The sequence below is a fragment of the Macaca nemestrina genome, chromosome 20, assembly GCF_043159975.1.
Source record: "Macaca nemestrina isolate mMacNem1 chromosome 20, mMacNem.hap1, whole genome shotgun sequence".
Lineage (NCBI taxonomy): Eukaryota > Metazoa > Chordata > Mammalia > Primates > Cercopithecidae > Macaca > Macaca nemestrina.
In genome coordinates this window covers 4859177-4883419 of record NC_092144.1, presented here as the reverse complement: position 1 = coordinate 4883419, position 24243 = coordinate 4859177, and the positions used below count along the sequence as shown (strand labels likewise).

Sequence of the window (24243 nt, the reverse complement as noted above, 5' to 3'; positions counted from 1 at the left end):
GGTACTTGTGGTCAATAAAAACCCACAGCCCCATTTATCCAGCCTGCGTTATTTTCAGGGCACTGGAGCCAGATAGGCCTGGGTTGGAATCCTGTCTCTGCCCATCACACGCCGTGTGACTAAAAGGCAGATCCCTTGTCTCTCTTTTTTTTTTTTTTTTTTTTTTGAGATGAAGTCTTGTTCTGTTGTTCTGTTGCCCACGCTGGAGTGCAGTGGCACAATCTCGGCTCCCACTGCAACCTCTGCCTCCCAGGTTCAAGCGATTCTCCTGCCTCAGCCTCCAAGTAGCTGGGATTACAGGCGTGCACCACCACGCCTGGCTAATTTTTGTATTTTTGGTAGAGGTGGGGTTTTGCCGTGTTAGCAAGGCGGGTCTTGAACTCCTGACCTCAGGTGATGTGCCCGCCTCAGCCTCCCAAAGTGCCGGGATTATAGGTTGAGCCGCCGCGCCCAGCCTCTTCACCTGTCTGAGCCTCAGTTTGGCTCCTCCCGGCCACAGGCATAAAACTTAGCGCATGGCGTGTCTTTGTGCCTCTCGAGCTGCAGGTGCGGCCCTCTTAAGTCCCGAAGGTGTCCTTCCTGTGTCTCTGCCCCTTTGCTGAGAAAAAGGTGGGGAGCTTTGTCCAAAGGAGCGATTGCAAGCATCCGCAAGACATTCTCTGACGGGGAACGCGGTGGGCAGGGACAGCTCTTCCAGGCTGGCTTGGATCCCAAAGCTGCCTGGAGAAGACGGAGAGGGTGTTTGATCTGCAGGGGTGGGGGTGCTTCCGAGAGGTAGAACCCCTCCAAATCTGAGAGCAGGCAGTGATGTTGGGAGCTCCGTTTTCTCAAGGCTCACCAGACACCGAGAGGGAGTCTGAGGTCCCAGGGAACTGAGGCTGTCCCTTGGCCTTTCTGCTGAGAGCCACACAAGCGGGTATTTCAGCCCAGTGTTCTGGGGACGCCCAGGCTGCGGTGGCATAAGGGACTCCTGACCGGGCCTGCAGTAACCCAAGAAAGCTCCCCAGGGGAGGTGCTGGCCGAGCTGAGGTTGAAGCTGCCAGACGAGAGGAGGAGGAAGGGACCCCGGGAGGAAGGAACAACACAGACAGTGGCTGATTGTAGCACCCGCCCGGTCTTGCTCGCTGGAGTGGAGGGGCAAGGGGTGTGTTCGGGCTCTAGGTCAGACAGGCAGCTGGATGCGTCTCTACCCGCAGCCCGCTTCTGCCCTTCCTTCCAGCAGCTCCAGAGGGAGGGATTTTACCAGAAGTAACATTCTTGACCCAGCCACAGTGACTTTTCCTCATGTCCTTGGCTGAGGACTCATGGCCTCGGGTCACCATTCCTGAGGCCAGAAGGAGGGGGCAGGCCCAGGCTCAATTTGGAGCAAAACATCTGCCCTAATCAGGCTCAAGGTCTGGATGTGGAAGGAGAGTAAGATGTCGGCTTGGAGGCAGAAACCCGGGTTCAAATTCCAGTGTTGTTTTTTCTGAGCTCTGTGATATTTTTTTGTCGTGGTTTGTGTTTTGAGACAGAGTCTTGCCCTGTCACCCAGGCTGGAGTGCAATGGCGTGATCTCAGCTCACTGCAACCTCTGTCTCCCGGATTCAAGGAATTCTCCTGCCTCAGCCTCCCGGGTAGCTGAGGTTACAGGTGCCTGCCACCACGCCGGGCTAATTTTTGTATTTTTAGTAGAGATGGGGTTTCACCATGTTTTTCAAGCTGGTCTCGAACTCCCAACCTTGGGTGATCCTCCCGCTTTGGCCTCCCAAACTGCTGGGATTATAGGCGTGAGCTACCACGCCCAGCTTCTGAGCTCTGAGCTCTGTGAACCCATTAACATTCCTGAATCTGTACAGTGGGACTGGCTGTTGCTTCATCAGAGGGATAAATAAGAGTTGAGGGGCCAGGCGCGGCACCTCACATCTGTAATTCCAGCACTTTGGGAGACCGAGGTGGGTGGATCATTTGAGGTCAGGAGTTCGAGACCAGCCTGGCCAACATGCTGAAACCCTGTCTCTACTAAAAATACTAAAATCAGCCGGGCGTGGTGGTGGGCGCCAGTAATCCCAGCTACTCTAGAGGCTGAGGCAGGAGAATCGCTTGAATCCGGGAGGCGGAGGTTGCAGTGAGCCAAGATTGCGCCACTGCATTCCAGCCTGGGCAACAGAGCGAGACTCCATCTCAAAAAAAAAAAAAAAGGTTAAGGGAGGTCGTACATTCCTGTACATGGTGGTTCTAGTGACTTTTTTTTTTTTTTTGAAATGGAGTTTTGTCACCCACGCTGGAATGCAATGGCATGATCTCGGCTCATTGTAACCTCTGCCTCCTGGGTTCAAACGATTCTCCTGCCTCAGCCTCCCGAGTAGCTGGGATTACAGGCACCTGCCACCACGCCCGGCTGATTTTTGTATTTTTTAGTAGAGACGGGGTTTCATCATGTTGGCCAGGCTGGTCCTGAACTCCTGACCTCAGGTAATCCAATCCTCTCCCAAAGTGCTGGGATTATAGGCATGAACCACTGCGCCCAACCAGGTCTAGTGACTTTTGGGACAGATGCTCAAAGCAGACACATATGGTCATATAAACAGGAGCAGAGCCTTGAGTGAGGGAGGTTAGGCTGGTCAGGCCACTGGAGCAGGAACTCTGTTTTGTTTAAAGCCCACCCCGAGCTATGGATGGGTAGGCGTTGGGGCCCACAGGGACCTACACTTGGAACCTCAGGCCTTCTTAAGGCCTCTCTGGACTTCTGAATAGCTGGAACTTTCCAGAACTTTTCTGGTCAATCTGTGTGGCCCCTGGACTCACTCCACCCATTTCCAGCTGGTAGTAGAGGCTCAAAGTCCTAGCGTTGCTCAAGTTTGAGTTGTTAGACCTCTGCCTCTCCTCAGACCCCAAACTTTTACTTAAAACAAAGTTGTGCTCCATTTTCTCTTTAATCAGCTCACTTTTTTGTTTAAGCAATTTTTTTTTTTTTTAACAGACGGAGTGTCGCTCTGTCACCCAGGCTGGAGTGCAGTGGCGCGATCTTGGCTCACTGCAAGCTCTGCCTGCTGGGTTTACCCGCCATTCTCTGGCCTCAGCCTCCTGAGTAGCTAGGACGACAGGCGCCCGCCACCATGCCTGGCTAGTTTTTATATTTTTGTTAGAGATGGGGTTTCACCCTGCTAGCCAGGATGGTCTCGATCTCCTGACCTCGTGATCCGCCCGCCTCGGATTCCCAAAGTGCTGGGATTACAGGCGTGAGCCACCACACCTGGCCTGCTTAAGCAATTTTATAGTTTAAAATAACTTCAGGCCAGGCGCTGTGGCTCACACCTGTAATCCCAGCACTTTGGGAGGCTGAGGCGGGCAGATCATGAGGTCAGGAGATCGAGACCATCCTTGCCAACACGGTGAAACCCCCTTTCTATGAAAAATACAAAAAAATTAGCCAGGCATGGTGGCGGGTGCCTTTAGTCCCAGCTACTCGGGAGGCTGAGGCAGGAGAATGGCGTGAATCCGGGAGGCAGAGCTTACAGAGAGTCCAGCCTGGGCGACAGAGTGAGACTCTGTCTCAAAAAAAAGAAGTAAAAATAAACAACTTCAGCTGGGCATGGTGGCTCACACCGCTAATCCCAGAGCTTTGGGAGACTGAGATGGGAGGTTTGCTTGCGCTCAGGAGTTCCAGACCAGCCTGGGAAACATAGCGAGACCCTGTCTCTAGAACAGATTAAAAATTAGCTGCGTGTGGTGGCAAGCGCCTGTGGTCCCAATTACCCAGGAGACTGAGGCCAGAGGATCCCTGGAGCCCAGGAGTTTGAGGCTGCAGTGAGCTATGATTGCACCACTGCACTCCAGCCTTGGGTGAGCGTGAGACCCTGTCTCTGCTAAAGAAAAAAAAAAACACTAAGAAAAATTAAAAATAATAAAAATAACTTCTTCAATTTGTCTTTAGTTCTTTTTTTTTTTTTTTTTTTTTTTTTTTTTTTTTTTTTTTTTTTGAGATGGAGTCTCGCTCTGTAGCCCAGGCTGGAGTGCAGTGGCCGGATCTCAGCTCACTGCAAGCTCCGCCTCCCGGGTTCACGCCATTCTCCGGCCTCAGCCTCCCGAGTAGCTGGGACTACAGGCGCTGCCACCTCGCCCGGCTATTTTTTGTATTTCTTAGTAGAGACGGGGTTTCACCGTGTTAGCCAGGATGGTCTCGATCTCCTGACCTCGTGATCCGCCCATCTCGGCCTCCTAAAGTGCTGGGATTACAGGCTTGAGCCACCGCGCCCGGCCTAGTTCTTTTTTTTTTTTGAGACGGAGTCTCGCTCTGTCGCCCAGGCTGGAGTGCAGTGACCGGATCTCGGCTCACTGCAAGCCCCGCCTCCCGGGTTCACGCCATTCTCCTGCCTCAGCCTCCGGAGTAGCTGGGACTACAGGCACCCGCCACCTCGCCCAGCTAGTTTTTATGTACTTTTTAGTAGAGACGGGGTTTCACCGTGTTAGCCAGGATGGTCTCGATCTCCTGACCTCGTGATCCGCCCGTCTCGGCCTCCCAAAGTGCTGGGATTACAGGCTTGAGCCACTGCGCCCGGCCTGTCTTTAGTTCTAAATCTAAAAAGGTACCAAAGTGAAAGTCTCTGTCCCTGTGTCCAGCCACTCAGCTCCCTGGAGGCAGTACTGTTTCTACACATACACACAATTGTTCCCTTTTTTCTTTTTTCCTTTTTTTTTTTTTTTTTTTTTGAGACGGAGTTTTGGTCTGTCGCCCAGGCTGGAGTGCAGTGGTGCGATCTCAGCTCACTGCAACTTCCACCTTCTGGGTTCAAGCGATTCTCCTGCCTCAGCCTCCTGAGTAGCTGGGACTACAGGCACCACCACGCCCGGCTAATTTTTGTATTTTTAGCAGAGATGAGGGTTTCACCATGTTGGTCAGGCTGGTCTCGAACTCCTAATCTAGAGAGCCCACCTCAGCCTCCCAAAGTGCTGGAATTACAGGCATGAGCCACCACGCCCCGCCCTTTTTCATTTTAAAAAATCATGCAGGCCGGGCACGGTGGCTCAAGCCTGTAATCCCAGCACTTTGGGAGGCCAAGACGGGCGGATCACGAGGTCAGGAGATCGAGACCATCCTGGCGAACACGGTGAAACCCCGTCTCTACTAAAAAAAAATACAAAAAAAACTAGCCGGGCGAGGCGGCGGGCGCCTGTAGTCCCAGCTACTCGGGAGGCTGAGGCCAGAGAATGGCGTGAACCCGGGAGGCGGAGCTTGCAGTGAGCTGAGATCCGGCCACTGCACTCCAGCCTGGGCGACAGAGCGAAACTCCGTCTCAAAAAAAAAAAAAAAAAAAATCATGCAACTATACTTTATTTGCTATACTTTATTACCTCTTGCTTATACACACCCCCTCCATTTAATAGTTTATCTTCTTGTTCCTACCCTAGTAGTTTATTTTAAAAAGCATCCTGGCCGGGCGTGGTGGCTCACGCCTGTAATCCCAGCAAGTTGGGAGGCTGAGGCAGGTGGATCACCTGAGGCCAAGAGTTCGAGATGAGCCTGGCCAGCATGGGGAAACCCTGTCTCTACCAAAAATGCAAAACTTAGCCGGGCGTGATATGCACCTGTAATCCCAGCTACTCAGGTGGCTAAGGCGGAAGAGTCTGCTTGAACCAGGGAGGTGGAGGTTGCAGTGAGCCGAGATCGCGCCCTGCACTTGAGCCTGGGTGACAGAGGGAGACCCTGCCACAAAAATAAATAAATAAATAAATAAATAAATAAATAAATAAATAATCAAAAAGCATCCCGAGGCCGGGCGCGGTAGCTCACTCCTGTAATCCCAGCACTTTGGGAGGCCGAGGTGGGCGGATCATGAGGTCAGGAAATCAAGACCATCCTGGCTAACACGTGAAACCCCGTCTCTACTAAAAATTACAAAAAATTAGCCGGGTGTGGTGGCAGGCGCCTGTAGTCCCAGCTACACGGGAGGCTGAGGCAGGAGAATGGCGTGAACCCGGAAGGCGGAGCTTGCAGTGAGCCGAGATCGCCCCACTGCACTCCAGCCTGGGCGACAGAGCGAGACTCCGTCTCAAAAAAAAGAAAAAAAAAGCATCCCAATGTGAGAGGATCCCTCGAGGACAGGAGTTCGAGACCAGCCTGGGCAACGTGGCAAAACTCAGTACGAAAATTAGCCAGGCGTGATGGCACGTGACTATAGTCATAGTGACTCAGGAGGCTGAGTTGGGAGGATCGCTTGAGCCTGGGAAATTGAGGCTGCAGTGAGCTATGTTCATGCCACTGCACTCCAGCCTGGGCAACAGAGCGAGTCCCTGTCTGAAGCAAAAAGGCATCCTTCCCCCCACCCCCACCCCCTTTTTTTTTTTTTTTGGCAGTTTCTACGTTTATTTAAACACAAAACCTGCACGTGAACTCTCTACTCATTTTCTTCACTGCGCAGCCTGACACTGGGGTGGGTGACTCTGATGGCCAGCTGGGCGGCCCTTTCCACGATGGTTTTGATGGCTTTGCGGTCCTTGGAGGAAGCACTGTGAGCGATGTCAGCACAGGGAGGTTTGTTGCACATCAGCAGCACTTCCAGCTCCTTGACGCTGGGGACCAGGAACTTCCTGAAGCCACAGGGCAGCGTGTGCTGTTGGTTTTTGTTGCTCCCATAACCAATGTTGGTCATCAAGATCTGGCCCTTGCACCTTCTGCGAACCCTGTTGTCAGTACCTCTGGGTTTCCGCCAGTTACGCTTAATTTTGACATATTGTTCTGACTGGTGCCAGATGAACCGCTTGGTTCTCTTTTTGACGATCCTGGGCTTCATGAGGGGTCTGAGGCAGCCATGATGCCAAGGAGGAGACGACTGCCACCTCCATAGGCAGTGCCGAGGAAGAGAGGCTTTTCCCCCTTTTTTTTTTTTTTTTTGAGACGGAGTCTCACTCGGTCGCCCAGGCTGGAGTGCAGTGGCACGATCTCAGCTCACTGCAAGCTCTGCCTCCCGGGTTCACACCTTTCTCCTGCCTCAGCCTCCTGGGTAGCTGGGACTACAGGTGCCCGCCACCACGCCCAGATGATTTTTTGTATTTTTATTTTTTATTTTTTATTTATTTATTTTTTTTTTTGAGACGGAGTCTTGCTCTGTCGCCCAGGCTGGAGTGCAGTGGCCGGATCTCAGCTCACTGCAAGCCCCGCCTCCCGGGTTCACGCCATTCTCCTGCCTCAGCCTCCCGAGTAGCTGGGACTACAGGCGCCCGCCACCTCGCCCGGCTAGTTTTTTGTATTTTTTAGTAGAGACGGGGTTTCACCGTGTTAGCCAGGATGGTCTCGATCTTCTGACCTCGTGATCCACCCGTCTCGGCCTCCCAAAGTGCTGGGATTACAGGCTTGAGCCACCGCTATTTTTTGTATTTTTAGTAGAGATGGGGTTTCACCATGTTAGCCAGGATGGTCTCGATCTCCTGACCTCGTGATCCGCCCGCCTCAGCGTCCCAAAGTGCTGGGATTAGAGGCGTGAGCCACCACGCCTGGCCTTTCCCCCTTTTTGTATTTATGTAGTATTCCGCTGCTGCATCGATAGCCTGGCATTCGCTTCATCAGTTCCTTTTTATTGGATATATAGGCTGCTTCCTGAGGACTCTTGTAAGTATGTTGCAGCCCTCAAAACAAAACAAAAAAATTAGCAGGGCATGGTGGCGGGTGCCTGTAGTCCCAGCTACTTGGGAGGTTGAGGCAGGAGAATGGTGTGAACCCGGGAGGCGGAGCTTGCAATGAGTGGAGATCATGCCACTCCACTCCAGCGTGGGCGGCAGAGCAAGACTCTGTCTCAAAAAAAAAGAAAGAAAAAATCTCAGCAGTAGCTCCATTCATCTTAGGGTATACGTTGTAACATTCCTGTGAATGGAAATGTAGTATCCCTCTGGGAGATGCAAAGGTTACTGTAAAAATAGTCAATAAAAAGGAAACAGTGTTAATGAATTCTCCACAGATATGGTAGCCTGTCCCAGGTGCAGCTGATTGAGGTTACTCTAGGGTGTTAAAACAGGGGTACTCAGCCTGGTGCAGTGGCTCACGCCTGTAATCTCAACACTTTGGGAGGCCGAGGCAGGTGGATCACAAGGCCAGGAGATCGAGACCATCCTGGCTAACACCGTGAAACCCCATCTCTACTAAAAATACAAAAAACATTAGCCGGGCATGGTGGCAGGCACCTGTAGTCCCAGCTACTTGGGAGGCTGAGGCAGGAGAATAGCGTGAACCCGGGAGGCGGAGCTTGCAGTGAGCCAAGATCACGCCACTGCACTCCAGCCTAGGCGACAGCGAGATTCTGTTTCAACAAAAACAAAAAAACACGCGTACTCCAGGCTGGGTGCAGTGGCTGACACCTGTAATCCCAGCACTTTCGGAGGCCAAGGTAGGTGGATCACTTGAGGTCAGGAGTTCGAGACTACCCTGGCCAACATGGTGAAACCCTATCTCTACTAAAAATACAAAAATTAGCCAGGCATAGTGGTGCGTGCCTATAATCCCTGCTACTCGAGAGGTAGAGGCAGGAGAGTCTCTTGAACCTGAGAGGTGGAGATTGCACTGAGCCGAGATCGCGCCACTGCACTCCAGCCTGGTGACCTGGTGACAGAGCGAGACTTCATCTCAAAAACAAACACACAAAAAACACTCCTACTCCAGACTTTACTGCAGAGACTGAATGAATACATCAGATAGTCATGGAGGGTGAAGAATATGGGTGTGAAAGCCAGCCTGGGTCAAAGGAGCGTGTTCAGCTCAGCCACTGCCTGGCTGCATGTCCAGCCAAAGCGAGTCCCTTGTCTGATTTGTGTCTCAGTTTCCTCCCATATAAAATGGGGATTGCAGAGCCGGGTATGGTGGTTCACACCTATAAATCCAGCAACTTGGGAGCCTGAAGTGGGAGGATTGCTCAAGGCTAGGAGTTTGAGACCAGGCTGGACAACATAGCTACTTGGGAGGCCAAGGTGGGAGGATCACTTGAGGCCAGGAGTTCCAGACCAGCCTGGGCAACATAGTGAGACCCTATCTCTATAAGACGGAGTCTCACTCTGTTGCCCAGGTTGAAGTGCAGTGCCGTGATCTCGGCTCACTGCAGCCTCCATCTCCAAGGTTCAAGCAATTATTCTGCCTCAGCCTGCCAAGCAATTGAGATTACAGGTGCCCACCACTATGTCTGGCTAATTTTTGTTTCTTTAGTAGAGATGGGGTTTCACCACGTTGGCCAGGCTGGTCTCGAACTCCTGACCTCAGGTGATCCTCCAGCCTCAGCCTCCCAAAGTGCTGGGATTACAGGTGTGATGGCCTGTACCTGTAGTCCCAGCTACTTGGGAGGCCAAAGTGGGAGGATTGCTTGAGCCTGGGAGGTCTAGGCTGCAGTGAGCCAAGACCGTGCCACTGCACTCCAGTCTGGGTGACAGAGTGAATCCCTATCTCTTAAAAAAAAAAAAAAAAAATAGAAAAGCCCAGGCGCGGTGGCTCACGCCTGTAATCCCAGCACTTTGGGAGGTCGAGGCAGGCGGATCACAAGGTCAGAAGATGGAGACCATCCTGGCTAACATGGTGAAACCCATCTTTACTAAAAATACAAAAAGTCAGGCGTGATGGTGGGCGCCTGTAGTCCCAGCTACTCAGGAGGCTGAGGCAGGAGAATCACTTGAACCCAGGAGACAGAGGTTGCAGTAAGCCGAGATCACACCACTGTGCTCCAGCCTGGGCAGCAGTGCGAGACTCTCTTTGAAAGAGAAAAAAAAAGAAAATGAAGATCAGGATGTCACTGCCCCTGCATGCTGTTGGAGAGGTTAAATATTAAATATTAAATATTACTCCCCCTTTCTGAGCTCCTGCCTCTAGCTCAGACCACTCTCGTGGGCACTGACCCCTTGTGTCCAGCCATGTCCTGGATGCCTCCCAAGAAGCTGGAGCTCTGGGTTCGAATGCTGGCTCTGGCTTCATATCCCATGGTCACCCCCATGCTGGGTGCCTCCGTTTCCTCACGTGTCTCACCAGGGAATTAGACCAAGTTACCATCTGGCAGGTGTTTTCAGGGCCCTCCAGGGTTTGGCTGGTCACCATGGAGGGGGGTTCAGGTGCTGAATTTAGGGACCCCACATCTCACGGGTCTCCCATCTTTCCCAGTGGCAGTGTGTCTGAGCAGGCGTGCCCAGGTGAGGTTGTGTCCACGTGTGGGCAGGTATGGCTGTTGCAGGTGGAAGTGTGGATATGTGGCTACCTGGGTGCCATGGCGGGGGGTGAGGTGGGAGGGTGTTCATTGTCATCCTTGCTTTCCTCCCTCTGTCTCCATTGGCCACGTGGCATTTCTATGGGCAGAGGGTGGAGGGCAAGTTTTCGTGGCTCTGTGGTATCCTAGCCAGATGCCTGGACCCATCAGCTCCCCCCTTCTTTCTGCCGTATCCCCAGAGCCCCCCAGGTTTATCAAAGAACCCAAGGACCAGATCGGTGTGTCCGGGGGTGTGGCCTCTTTCGTGTGTCAAGCCACGGGTGACCCCAAGCCACGAGTGACCTGGAACAAGAAAGGCAAGAAGGTCAACTCTCAGCGCTTTGAGGTGAGTCGGGGTGGGGAGAGGCAGCCCGGGGTCAACGCTCCCCCAAGGCAGGGCCATAGCACCTCAGCCACAGAAGACATCGTGGACACATTCCCCAGGTGGAGCCCAGGCATCGGTGGCCGGGCAAGTGTGGCTATGCAGACTCCAGCTGGGGCCCTGCCCGCCTCACTTGTTCTACCAGCTCCATGCTGTGTGGCCTCAAGCAAAGCCCTGCCCTCTCTGAGTCTTCTTCACAGCTCAGTGTACACAGCACCAGTGCACACAAAAGGAACTTTACAACTCTGAATACGTGCACATGATCACACATGCACATTGCCACATTCCGCATGTCTTCACACGCCTTTGCATGCCTGTCACATGGGCTTGCAAACATTCATCGCAGTCACACATGCACACAACACCCTGTTCTCACATGTACCCAAATCTGGTCTCTGTCTCCCAAGCATTTATACTGGACACCGACACACATGCACATTCAGCCTCCAGCTCTTCTCCCGGTCACCCCCAGGATCATGGGGCTGACTGCCATCCCCCTACAGCCCAGCCTAGACAGGAACCTTCCTGGGGACACCAGCCTCACCCTGTCCTTTTTTCCCCTGCCCACGGCAGACGATTGAGTTTGATGAGAGTGCGGGGGCAGTGCTGAGGATCCAGCCTCTGAGGACACCGCGGGATGAAAACGTGTACGAGTGTGTGGCCCAGAACTCGGTTGGGGAGATTACAGTCCATGCCAAGCTCACTGTCCTCCGAGGTATTGGGCTCCCCAGGGTGGGCGGAGGATGAACCGGGCCCTGGGCTTTGGGGACAAGCACCAAAGGAATACGTGAAAGTGAGCCCAAACCTTCCTACTTTGGTTTTTTTGGGAGGACCTTGATCTCCCTTCTTGAACCAGTAACACTCTCAGGTCCCAGAGCCTGCTGGTGGGGATTTATTATGCCTTTGTAAGAAAGGAAGGAATTGAGAGACTAGAATCATCCTAACTTATAATCTTCATCATGTGCTTCTGATGACAAGAGGTTGATCCAACTCAGATGGGTTCAAGCAAGAAAGATAATTGATGTGCAGAATTAAAATTCCGTGGAGTGGCTGGCTTCAGGTTCAGCTGGATCCAGGGGCTCATTGAATTTTCTCAGAGTTCACTCTCTGTCTCTTGGCTTTGTTTCCTTCTGTATTAATGTTATCCTTAGTGTGACTTCCCCCACCCCCAGTGAACTTGGATCCCATGCCCCTCCCTGAACTAATCACTATGGCTCAGGAGGAACAAACACTCTGATTGGCTGGACTCCTCCCTGGAGCCAAGAGTGAGTGTCATTTCGCCAAAGGAATAAGGATAAACAGGATTGGGCATTGCGGCTCACACCTGCAATCCCAGCACTTTGGGAGGCTGAGGTGGGAGGATCACATGTGAGACCAGACTGGGCAACACAGTGAGACCCCATCGCTACAAAAAATAAAGGATGAACAGATGCTAGGTAGGCAAAAACAGCTGCCCCACTTCCCCAGACATTCACACGGGCCTATGGAGCTGCTTGCTGGCCTTGTTCAGGTGCAATTCTTTTTTTCTTTTTGAGACAGAGTCTTGCTTTGTTGCCCTGGCTGGAGTGCAGTGGCACTATCTCAGCTCACTGCAACCTCCGCCCCCCAGGTTCAAGTAATTCTCCTGCCTCAGCCTCCCGAGTAGCTGGGATTACAGGCACCCGCCACCACGCCTGGCTAATTTTTGTATTTTTAGTGGAGACGGGGTTCACCATGTTGGCCAGGCTGGTCTCAAACTCCTGACCTTGCGTGGTCCACCCACCTCGGCCTCCCAAAATGCTGAGATGATAGGCGTGAGTCACTGCATGCAGCCTAAGTGCATTTCTGGAACAAGTCGCAAGGAGTTGATAGGGGGCTGTCTGAATGATGCTGTTTTATAATGAGGAAGCAATTTTGTGAACAGACTCTTGTTCAGCATCATTTCAAACAGCCCCCTACAAACCCCTCGCCCAACCATTCTGTGCTGCCTTCTCCATTGCAATTTGGTTTTAGCACTGGGCCCAGCCTGTGGAGCTCAAGTCCTGGCTGCCACTTGGTTGCTGTGTGACCTAGGGCAAGTTAATGAACCTCTCTGAGCTGCAGTTTTTTCATCTCTAAAGTCGGGCCGGGTGCAGGGGCTCACGCCTGTAATCCCAACACTTTGGGAGACTGAGGCAGGTGAATCACCTGAGGTCAGGAGTTCAAGACCAGCCTGGCTAACATGGTAAAACCCCGTCTCTACTAAAAATACAAAAATTAGCCAGGCAAGGCGACGTGCACCTGTAGTCCCAGCTATTCGGGAGGCTGAGGCAGGAGAATCGCTTGAATCCAAGAGGTGGAGGTTGTAGTGAGCTGAGATCACACCATTGCACCCCAACCTGGGCGACAAGAGCGAAACTCTGTCTCAAAATGAATGAATGAATGAATAAAAATAAAATGGCTGGGCACAATGGCTCATGCCTGTAATCCCAGCACTTTGGGAGGCCAAGGTGGGTCGTGAGGTCAGGAGTTCAAGACCAGCCTGGCCAAGATGGTGAAACCCTGTCTGTACTAAAAATACAAAAATTAGCTGAACATGATGGCGGGCACCTGTAATCCCAGCTACTCAGGAAGCGGAGGCAGGGGAATCGTTTGAACCCGGGAGGTGGAGGTTGCAGTGAGCCGAGTTGGCGCTGCTGCACTCCAGTCTGGGTGACCAGGGCAAGACTCCGTCTTGGGGAAAACAGAAAAAAAAAAAAAAAAAAAAAAACCGGTTAATAATGGTTCTCACCACAAGGGGTAATTCTGTGAACCAGATGAGTGAGTGAGACAGGGAGAGAGATTAGCACAATGCCATATTTGGTCAATTCTACTTCCCCGTTATTACGTTCACCACTATGAAGATTCTGGTTTAGTAAGATGCTTGTTACCAACTCTTCTGCAGCTCTCAAGTGGGTGGGCTATACCTGTCACCCTCAGAGACATCCCAACCATGAGTATGAGCCACTGCCAGCCGTTAGCTTGGAGGTGACCCCTGCATGTCGCTTCCCAAGATGAGGCTATTCCAGTGTCCTCCAGGGCAGCCCAGCTATGACCAGCTTGGACTGGGAGGGGGTATCACAGCTGCCCTAGGGGTACTTGATTTCAGACTCTGGTCCCATGAAACTGAGACTGGCATCACAGGCGAGTGACCTGTGGAGTCATACAGGCTCCCTCCCTCAGAAAGGCCCCGTGCTTCGGCCTGTAATCCCAGCACTTTGGGAGGCCGAGGCAAGTAGATAACTTGAGGTCAGGAGTTTGAGACCAGCCTGGCCAACATGGGGAAACCCCAGATCTACTAAAAATACAAAAATTAGCCAGGCATGGTGATGTGCACCTGTCATTCTAGCTCCCGGATTCTTGGGAGGCTGAGGTAGGAGGATTGCTTGAACCCGGGAGGCGGAGGCTGCAGTGAGCTGAGATTGCGCCACTGCACTCCAGCCTGGGTGACAGAGGGAGACTCCATCTCAAAAGAAAAGAAAGAAAGGCCCCGTGCTTTTTAAAGCTCTGCTGTTGGCCATGTGCCATGGCTCACACCTGTAATCCCAGCACTTTGGGAGGCCAAAGCAAGAGGATCACTTGAGCCCAGGAGTTGGAGACTAGCCTGGGCAACGTAGAGACCCCATACCCCACTGTCCGAGTCTCTACAAAAAAAAATGTAAAACGTAGCCAGGTGTAGTGGTGCCTGCCTGAAGTCCCAGGTGCTTAGGAGGCTGAGGCAGGAGGATCCCCTGAGCCCCGGAGTTCAAGGCTACAGTGGGCTATGATCACGCCACTGCACCCCAGTCTGGGTGACAAAGCAAGACCCTGTCTCTAAAATGGGGGCAGGGGGAGGGGAAAGAAAAGATAAAACCCCTGCTGTTGCGGTCTGGAAAGTCTTAATACTTTTCTAACAAGAGACCCCCTCATTTCATTTGCCTGAGTCCTGGAGCCCGTCCCGCCAGGGGATGGAGGGAGGAGCAGGGGTGGAGTCAGCCCGCTGTGGCCCGCCCTGCTCCTCCCAGCAGATATTTTTGCCCTGACCTTTCCCGGGCACAGACGGAACAGCCTCCTCTTTTCCCGTGCCAGCCTCCACGCTGAGCACTCAGGGTGTTCAAAGGACAAGCTGTGAAGCCGCCAACTGCCTGGTCCCCGGGAGTCTGGGAAAAATGCCCCCTGCATCCATCCACACTCTTTTTTTTTTTTTTTTTTTTGACACGGAGTTTTGCTCTTGTTGCCCAGGCTGGAGTGCAATGGCATGATTTTGGCTCACTGCAGCCTCCACCTCCTGGGTTCAAGCGATTCTCCTGTCTCAGCCTCCTGAGTAGCTGGGACTACAGGCACCCACCAGCACGCCTGGCTTATTTTTGTATTTTTAGTATACAGGGTTTCGCCATGTTGATCAGACTGGTCTCAAACTCCTGACCTCAGGTGATCCACCTCCTTGGCCTCCCAAAGTGCTGGGATTACAGGCATGAGCCACTGCGCCCAGCCCACACTCTTTTTCTCTCTGCTCTCCAGCTGCCTGGAGGGGCCCGCTTGGGCTGAGAGCTCATCCTTCCTGCCGGGGCCCAGGGCCTCGGATACCCTGTCCCCGCCCCACCCACCTTGCCACCAGCCCTGAGCTCCAGGCACCCCCGGCCAGTCACTGGCAGTTGGCGGGGGACCATCTGGACTGCCAGGGCCACTCCCTGCCTCCCTCCTCCTCTGCCATCTGATTGTGGACCCCGCACACGCCTCCCGCACTGTTGTTTTAATTAAACTCCGAGGAACTGGGCACAGTGTGGTTCGCGATGTACGTTTTCGTTTAATTAGGTGCTCTCGGTAGCATCAGGCGGCCGAGGCCTCCCCCTGCACCCTGGCTGGCTGCTGCCCACACATGCTCACGGGGAGCCCCGCGGGGCCACATGCACATGGGAAGTGCTCACGTGTGAACACGTGTGGGCGCAGGGCAAGCTTGAGCATGTACAAGCGTGAGCACACATACCCACGTATGAATGAAATACAGAGTTCTCGTCCTCATCATAGCCACCCTCGTAGGCACACGGGCATGCACACACACACACGGGAATGCCCACAGACCCAGCTGTGGGCACCAAGACCAACTGACTGAGGCCCAGTCATTTTGGCCCTAATCTCTGATGATGTCATCAGTAGCCAATCAGAGCCAGTTTCAAGGTCGTCCGGGTCCCTGGCCCAGGAAGGACGGACAAGAGGCCTGAACCTCCTCAGACAGCATCCAGCCACACCCCCTTCAGGGCCCCGATGGGTCCAGACCCGGTTGGGTGGAGGGCTTTTGCAGCCCATCCCGCTCAGCTGCTTCTGAGCTCAGCCAGGCCTGGGTTCAAATCCTTGCTACATGCTGGCTGTGTGACCTGGAACAAGTGTGCATCTGCCTGGGCCTCCGTTTCCCCCTCTATGAAAAAGGCTTGGAGGAGATCACAGGTTCTGTTGCCTGCACAGTGCCTGGGATGCTGTTAGTGCTCAGGGCTTTCCACTGGGGCTTTTCCCCATCAAGCAGTGACCCCTGGGCTGGAACTGCTGCTCTCTTGTTACACTGGGGAGGCGGGGATTGATTCTGGCTTCACCTCCCTGGATCCTGCCCACCTCTCCCTTGCCCCATCTTGGCCTCCTGCCTTCCTGCTGCTTGCCTGGGGCTCAGTTTCCTCCCAAGTTGGTGGCTTCCTGGCCACCTCTGTCCACAGCCACCCAGCCCTGTGCCCCATGTCCCATCTGGGCCTTTGTAAGCAAATACATGTGTATTCTTTTAAACAAACAGCAACATTGTCTACACCAGGAAGCGCACACTTTTTCTCCAGAGCACCAGAAAGTAAATATTTTTGACTCTACAGGCTGGACGGTCTCTGTCACAGCAACAACCCAAAACTCTGCCATCGTGGTGGGAAAGCTGAGAAATGAATGGGTGTGGCTGTGTGCCAATAAAACTTTATTTATTTATTTATTTGAGACAGGGTCTCGCTCTGTCACCCAGGCTGGAGTGCAGTGGCGCAATCTCGGCTCGCTGCAAGCTCCGCCTCCCAGGTTCACACCATTCTCCTGCCTCAGCCTCCCAAGTAGCTGGGACTACAGGCGCCTGCCACCACACCCGGCTAATTTTTTTGTAGTTTTAGTAGAGACGGGGTTTCACCATGTTAGCCAGGATGGTCTTGATCTCCTGACCTCATGATCCACCCGTCTCGGCCTCCCAAGGTGCTGGGATTACAGGCGTGAGCCACCACGCCCGACCAATAAAACTTTATTAACAAAAACAGCCACAGGGCCACATGTGGCCCTGAAGCCATCATTTGCGGCCCTTTACCCCCTCCCACTCCAGCATTCCTACCAGATACAGACGAGCTGCCTATTTCTTGCACTGCGATTGGTCACTTTTTTGTCACTTGTCCTTTGGAATGGAGTTGGGCAGGGTGGGGGGAGCGGTTATGAGTCTGCTCTACATGGCTGTTTCCTAATTTTTTTTTTTGAGACAGAGTCTTGCTTTGTCACCCAAGCTGGAGTACAGTGGTGTGATCTCGGCTCACTGCAACCTCCACTTCCTGGGTTTAAGTAATTCTTTTGCCTCAGCTTCTCGAGTAGCTGGGATTACAGGTGCCTGCCACCACGCCCGGCTAATTTCTGTATTTTAGTAGAGACGGGGTTTCACCATGTTGGCCAGGCTGGTCTCGAACTCCTCACCTCAGGTGATCCTCCTGCCTTGGCCTCCCACAGTGTTGGGGTCACAGGTGTGAGCCCCTGCGGCCGGCCCATCTTGGTTTGTAGAGCACCCTGGATGCGAGGCAGACTGTCACTCAGCCGGCTCAGCTCATCACCTCAGCCCAGAAGCACGTTCCCACCGGTCAGGGAGCTCTGGGACCAGGAGCTCCCAGGAAGCTGAGTTTCTCCTCCTTGTCCCCCGACCCCATCACCACCAGTCTCCATCTACCATGGAGGGGAGCTAGAACCTCGCCACCCAAGAGGGATACCGAGCGCTGGAGACCTGGGGCCACTCACCGTGCTGGAGGATTGAGTGCTCAACCAGGATTGAGTTGTTTGTTCATTGATTGAGCTCCTACTGTATGCCCGGTTCTGCGCTGGGTGCTAGGGACGCAGATGCATCATTTCAGAGTTCCCTGCTGCAGATAGGACAGTGGGGAGTGTAGGGGCATTTAGAGCAAGGTTGTTGGAGCTAGTCCCAGGTGGTGTTCCAATCAGTAGACAGATGCGGGAACAGGAATTCCAGGCCAAGGGAACAGAACAGGTGACCCGAGGGAGGGGGTTTGATGACTTTGAGAGCCGTGGAGGCCAACGTGACTGGGCCAGAGAGAAAAAGAGAAGGGAAGGTGGCAGGGGCCGGCAGCAGACAAGCAGCCGGGGCTCCTTCTGAGGGTGGTGGGACCACAGAAGGGTGTACCGCGGGGGAGCAGTGTGGTTTATGTTTAGAAAGGCAGGCGGGCGCTGTGGCTCACGCCTGTATTCCAGGCACTTTGGGAGGACAAGGCGGGCGGATCACAAGGTCAGGAGTTCGAGACCAGCCTGGTCAACATGGCAAAACCCCCTCTCTACTAAAAGTACAAAAATTAGCCGGGTGTGGAGTGCATGCCAGTGCCTTCCAGCCTGGCCAACAGAGAGACTCCATCTCAAAAAAAAAAAAAAAAGGGTGTCTTCCAGGCCAGGCACAGTGGCTCATACCTGTAAAATACCTGTAATCCCAGTGCTTTGGGAGGCCGAGGTGGGAGGATTCCTTGAGCCCAGGAGTTCGAGACCAATCTGGGCAACATAGTGAGACCGTATCTCTATATTTTATTTATTTTATTTTTATTTATTTATTTTTTTTGAGACCGAGTCTCACTCTGTCACCCAGGCTAGAGTGCATGGGCGTGATCTCAGCTCACCGCAACCTCCATCTCCCAGGTTCAAGTGATTTTTCTGCCTCAGTCTCCCGAGTAGCTGGGATTACAAGCGTGCGCCGTCACATCTGGCTAATTTTTGTTTTTAATAGAGATGGGGTTTCACCATGTTGACCAGGCTGGTTCTTAAACTCCTAGCCTTAAGTGATCCACCTACCTCGGCCTCCCAAAGTGCTGGGATTACAGGCATGAGCCACCGCGCCCAGCTGATATATCTATCTGTCTGTCTGTCTGTCTGTCTGTCTACAAAAATTTTTTAAAAGATAAAAAGAAAGGTGTCCTCAGGCTGCTGTAAATGAACCCACTCAGCGCTGTGGACCCTGGGGCCAGGTTTGTGCTTATACATAGCAGGAGGCAGAGCATCTCTGAGCCCCACCCAGTCCATTCCAGGAGCACCCACCCCCAAGTCATGACAACTTCAGATATCCCCAGACATCACCCAGTGTCTCCCAGGGCAGCAGAGTCACCCCCCAGTGAGAAATATTCTAGCCTGCTCAGTTCCCTCACACAAGCCTCCCCCTTGGACAGAAGAGGGACCCAGCCAGGTGCAGTGGCTCATGCCTGTAATCTCAGTGCTTTGGGAGGCAGAAGCGGTAGGATTGCTTGGAGCCAGGAGTTTGAGACCAGCCTGGACAACACAGCGAGACCCCCTCTCTACAAAAATTTTTTTTTTTTTTTTTTTTTTTTTTTTTGAGACGGAGTCTCGCTCTGTCACCCAGGCTGGAGTGCAGTGGCCGGATCTCAGCTCACTGCAAGCTCCGCCTCCTGGGTTCACGCCATTCTCCGGCCTCAGCCTCCCGAGTAGCTGGGACTACAGGCGCCTGCCACCTCGCCCGGCTAAGTTTTTGTATTTTTTTTTTTTTTTAGTAGAGACGGGGTTTCACTGTGTTACCCAGGATGGTGTCGATCTCCTGACCTCGTGATCCGCCCGTCTCGGCCTCCCAAAGTGCTGGGATTACAGGCTTGAGCCACCGCGCCCGGCCCAAAAATTTTAAAAATTAGCCAGGCATGGTGGCACGTGCTTATAGTCCCAGCTATTCAGGAGGCTGAGGCAGGAGGATCACTTGAGCCCAGATCATTGAGACTGCAGTGAGCTATGATTGTGCCACTGCACTTGAGACAGCAAGACCCTGTCTCAAAAAAAAAGAGAGAACTGACTGTAAAGGATGGCACCCAGGGCTGAGGGCACGCAGCCAGGCAGGAGCCGGACACGTGGCCGGGCACTCCCTGAGCCCCAGGCTGGAGGGGTGGCCGTGCAATGCTCAGAACCATGCCCATTTCTCTCCCGTCTCTGCCCTCAGAGGACCAGCTGCCCTCCGGCTTCCCCAACATCGACATGGGCCCGCAGTTGAAGGTGGTGGAGCGGACACGGACAGCCACCATGCTCTGTGCGGCCAGCGGCAACCCTGACCCTGAGATCACCTGGTTCAAGGACTTCCTGCCCGTAGATCCTAGTGCCAGCAATGGACGCATCAAACAGCTACGATCGGGTGAGTGTGTGTGGCTGACAGGACGTGGGAGCCTCGGAGGGCAGCAGGGGGCGGGGAGCATCTGCAGGCCCCAAGCTGTGGGGACTACTGGAGGACAGACAGAGACAGTGTGCGGCCATGGCAGGCATTGGCACTGGAGGAGTGGAGGCAAATGTCTTCAAAGCCACACACTGAGGATATTAGGGGGCACAGATGGGCATGAGTACCGGGGAGCTATAGACAGTGGTAGAAGAAGAATGCTTCAACACCTGGCCAGTGAAGATATAATGGTGCAGACATGCACAAGGGTAGGGAGTCATGTAGGGCCACGGTGGGGGGAGAGCGTCTCCCATACTCAGGCAGTGAGATCACGACTGTCACCCACAGACTGTTGTGGGTGATAGGAAGCCACTGAGGGGGCTGGGCACAGTGGCTTATGCTTGTAATCCGAGCTCTTTGGGAGGCCAAGGCAGAAGGCTTGCTTGAGGCCAGGAGTTTGAGACCAGCATGGTCTATGTAGCAAGACCCTAGTCTCCAAAAAGAAAGCAAGTAAGCCACCGAGAATGGTGGGTATTGGGAGTGCCCAAGCATTGGGAGACAGACAAGGAGAAGTGTCGGTGAGCCATGGAGGGTGAAAAGGGGAGACCAGCTTCAATGGGTATGTAATAGGGAGCTATGGAAGGTGGCAGAGAGAGAGCATCCTCTATACGGAAGCAGTAGGCATGTCCAGTGAGAATACAATGGGACCCAGACAGGCAGGAGTAGTGGAAGCTATGTAAGGCAATGGTAAGTGTCCAGAGGTGACAGGTAAGGTAATGGGGAGCCATAGAAAACTACAGGGAGAGAATGTCTTCAAGGCTGAGCAGTAAGAACATCATGGGACAAAGACGAGCAGAGGTGATGGCGGGGCTTCAGGTCTGTAATGGGGCACCGGCGGGCAGTCCAGCCTCTCTGTTCAGGCCCTGGGGGAGCTAGGGAGACCTTGGGACACGCAGAGCCTTGGGGATGGGCGGTTCCACCATTGTGTCTCCACAAAGCACCCACGTGGCCCATCTGCGGGTCCATCTGTCTGGGGGACTGTGTCTGCGTGTGTGTCGTCCCCCTGCTTCACGACATGTCCACGTGTGCATGTCTGGGCTCCCCGTGCCGGCCTGGCCTGCCTCCCGCGTGTGGGCACAGGTGTGCAGGCCTCGCCGCTGTCATACATGGGCCTCCCTTCCCCCACCCGGAGCAAAGTGTCTGCCTGCATCTCGGCCACACGTGCACCCACGTTGCAGTCATTCCCGTGCCTGTGCGCACAGGGCGGTGACCCGCGCACGTGCCTCTCAGCCTGCACCTCCCTAGTGCTTGTGCGTGGGGACACACGTGGTGGAGCTGTGTCTCCCTACATTGGGAGAGCACACGTGTGGCTGCACATGCGTGTGTGTCTGTGTCATGGATTTACTGTTTTCAGTTGTGCCGGGCTTGATGCCCTGCCTTCATTCAGGTCACTGTTGAGATCACCCTGCACCTTCACACACACACCTCCTTTTGCTTTCTCTCTCGCCTTCCTCCGAGGACCCCGCCACGGAGTACCCCCCTCGCAGCAGTCCCTCCCCAAATCATCCCCAGTGCCCCGCACTCACTACCCATCCTTGCCCCCCACCAAAGAGCCCACCTACCCGTTCTCCGCTTTCTGCTCCTCCTTAGTGAAAACCAAGCCCCAAAAAAGTTCAGACATGGAGCCCAGAATCTCTTCCCTGGAGAGACTCAGACCTCACACTGCAGGGACAAATTGCCTCCCCTCTCCCAGCCTGGCTGAGGATGTTTGCAGCTCCGAGGCCTCTGCAAGCAGGGGAGCGGTGGCCTCAGTTTCCCCATAAAACATGCCTATTTCCTTGTGTTCTGGTGACCTCTGCAGGATCGAATGTCTAACGCCTGCTAGGTGCTTAGTGAACATAAACCACTTTAGGAACCGTAAGAAATGTTATTATTATTATTATTATTCTGAGCGTCCCCCTCTCCTCCCCCGCCCTCCCCTCCTCGATGAGGACACAGGATTCTTCCTAACCACCTGTTAACTTCCTGTTCTCTTTTCTTATCCTCCTGTTGTAAACGTTCAGAAACCTTTGGTAAGTCTGATTTCATCACCACGTCAACAACTAACGCCCCATCCCCTTTGTGCCCCTTCTGCCCCCTTCTCCTCACCAAACTAACAGCCACCGTGATGGTAACTGTGACCCACTCTGCCTGGTATGTTATACTAACGCCCTCTCCCTCCTCCCCAACGAGCCCCTCAGCCCTCCCCAGCTGGGCACTAGTGTGCAGCGGAGAAAAAAACCCAAAGGAAAAGAGGAAAAGAGACAAGTCCACAAGGGGCCAGGCAGACCTCAGAGTGGAGGCTGAGGGGGGTTCAGAGGCACCCTCGGGCTCATGGAACTTCGTCCTCCCCCACTTTCTTCTTGGCCTTAGCCCTGCTGGAAAAGGATTTAATTACAGAAGTTTGGGGGCTGCGGCTGGGCATAGGGTGGAGATTTTTCCAGCGTAGCTGCTACTGGGCACTCCTCATCCCCTTTTCTCAGCATTCAGCCTGAATCCCCTGAAATCAGTTGTGGGACTAATTCATACTAAAGTGAGAGTGACTGATGTTAGTCTATGATATCAGTGCTTTCATCTCTCTCCGGGTGGGAAGTGGAACACCTTTTAATGTCTAAGAAATACATTGTTTCCGCTTGATAGAATAGCCCTGAGTGATTTGGCCAACTTGAAAAGACTTCTTTTTTTTGAGACAGTCTCAATCTGTCACCCAGGCTGGGGTACAATGGCACCATCTCAGCTCACTAAAGTCTCCGCCTCCCCGGTTCAGGCAATTCTTCTGCCTCAGTCTCCTGAGCAGCAGGGATTACAGGCACCCGCGACCACACCCGGCTAATTTTTGGATTTTTAGTAGAGACCGGGTTTTACCATGTTGGCCAGGCTGGTCTCAAACTCCTGACCTCAGGTGATCCACCTGTCTCAGCTTCCCAAAGTGCCAGGATTACACCACTGGGCCGGCTTGAAAAGACTTTCTATAACCCTGGCTTCCACCATCGTCATCCCAATGTCCTAGCAAAGGCCAGCCTGGATTTCTGCCGACTCGGATTCCAGTTCTCCAGGGTGTAACTTTAGGCAAATTCCCATTTGCTCCCCGGTAAAGGGTGCAGAGTGGCCTCACGAGGATACCTCGAAAGATAATACAGGGACCCCGAAAACTTCAGGCCAGAAGCTCCTCAGCCCAGGAGGCCGGAGAGCTAGGCTCAGTGCCCACCCCCGCCTCATGATGGGACCTCAGAGATTCCCCTCTGAGCCTCAGTTGGCCCATCTGTAAAATGGGTTTGGGCCACGCAGAATGAGCTGTTTTTTCACGTGTCTGGCCACTCCAGGCAGATCCAGGTCTTAGGATCTTCTTGGCCCCAGCCGGCCGAGTTATCAGCTTATCGGCCATCGGCAGCAGAGACAAGGGAGCCCAAAACTTCTCCCTGGATCATGAGCAGAGGGGTAACGTTCCAGCCCTGAGCCACCTTTTCCTGCTTTGCAGTTAACCGTTCCTGCCCGCAAGGCCCAGATAAACAGGTCTTTCCTCTTTTCCTCTTGGTAAGAAGGCTGCAGGCCTCTCCCCGTCCCTCCTACTTGGCCTGTCTGTGACACCCTTCCTTGGCTGTATTAATGCCTGGCCCTGGGGCACTAACCCCACCCACCTCCCTGTCTCTAACAAGATAATTCCTGTTGCTCCTTGTCCCTTCCTAGTCCGGACTTGAAAACAGTCCCTTGCTGGGCTCCCTAAGAAGGAAAGAAGGAAGGCGGGGGTCATGAACCTCCCTCCCTTGGCCCAGAGGGAAGGCCACCAAAGGCCCAGGCTGACAGATCTCCCCTGGGCATACAGACGCCCCTCAGCCCGTCCAGAGAGTCTTCTAGACTCCATCCCTCCACCCCCAGAGATTCCCGCCTCCTACAGGAAGCCCTCCTGCTTTGACAAGCCCTCAGACCTCACCCTGCTCTTAGGAGGCCTCTTCCAGCTTCATCAGCAAAGCCTGCAGGGTCCATATGCCCAGGGCTGGCTCGATCCCCTCCCCGGGGCAGAGTGCAGAGGCCTGGCTTATGGCCCCGGCCCAGCTTCCCTGGGGCCCCCGGCCCCCCACGACCGCCTTGTGACATTCACCTGGTTCTCTCTGCTTCCCTTACAGAAAGCACTCCGATTCGAGGTACGAGACTCCTCACCCGGCCACTCACGCTCTCTCTCGCTGCCCACTCAGCCCCTCAGGCTCCACAGGGGCTGTCCCCAGGCCCGCTTCCATGCGTGTCCA

General features: G+C 53.7%; 2 protein-coding genes across 2 annotated transcripts in view; one reads left to right on the top strand and one right to left on the bottom strand.

Annotated features, from left to right (window-relative positions):
- The window catches only part of LOC105485026 (protein tyrosine phosphatase receptor type S), a 139838-nt gene that overhangs the window by 60265 nt on the left and 55330 nt on the right, over positions 1-24243 (top strand). The window contains exons 3-5 of the mRNA XM_071085993.1: positions 10391-10536; positions 11146-11287; positions 19754-19942. Of these exons, the coding sequence (XP_070942094.1) occupies positions 10391-10536; positions 11146-11287; positions 19754-19942 (477 nt within the window). The remainder of the gene's footprint in view (positions 1-10390; positions 10537-11145; positions 11288-19753; positions 19943-24243) is intronic.
- LOC139360488 (large ribosomal subunit protein eL32-like) lies at positions 6378-9944 on the bottom strand. Its single transcript, XM_071087863.1, has 2 exons — positions 9850-9944; positions 6378-6780 (listed from the first exon to the last, which is right to left on the bottom strand). The coding sequence occupies exons 1-2, from the start codon at positions 9942-9944 to the stop codon at positions 6378-6380; spliced, it is 498 nt and encodes a 165-aa protein (XP_070943964.1).

Coding starts and splice junctions, on each gene's coding strand:
- LOC139360488 (XM_071087863.1), bottom strand. CDS start 9,944: ATGGGGGTGACCATGGGATATGAAGCCAGAGCCAGCATTCGAACCCAG. Junction 6,781..9,849: donor GACATGGCTGGACACAAGGG/GTCAGTGCCCAC, acceptor TGGCTGCCTCAG/ACCCCTCATGAAGCCCAGGA.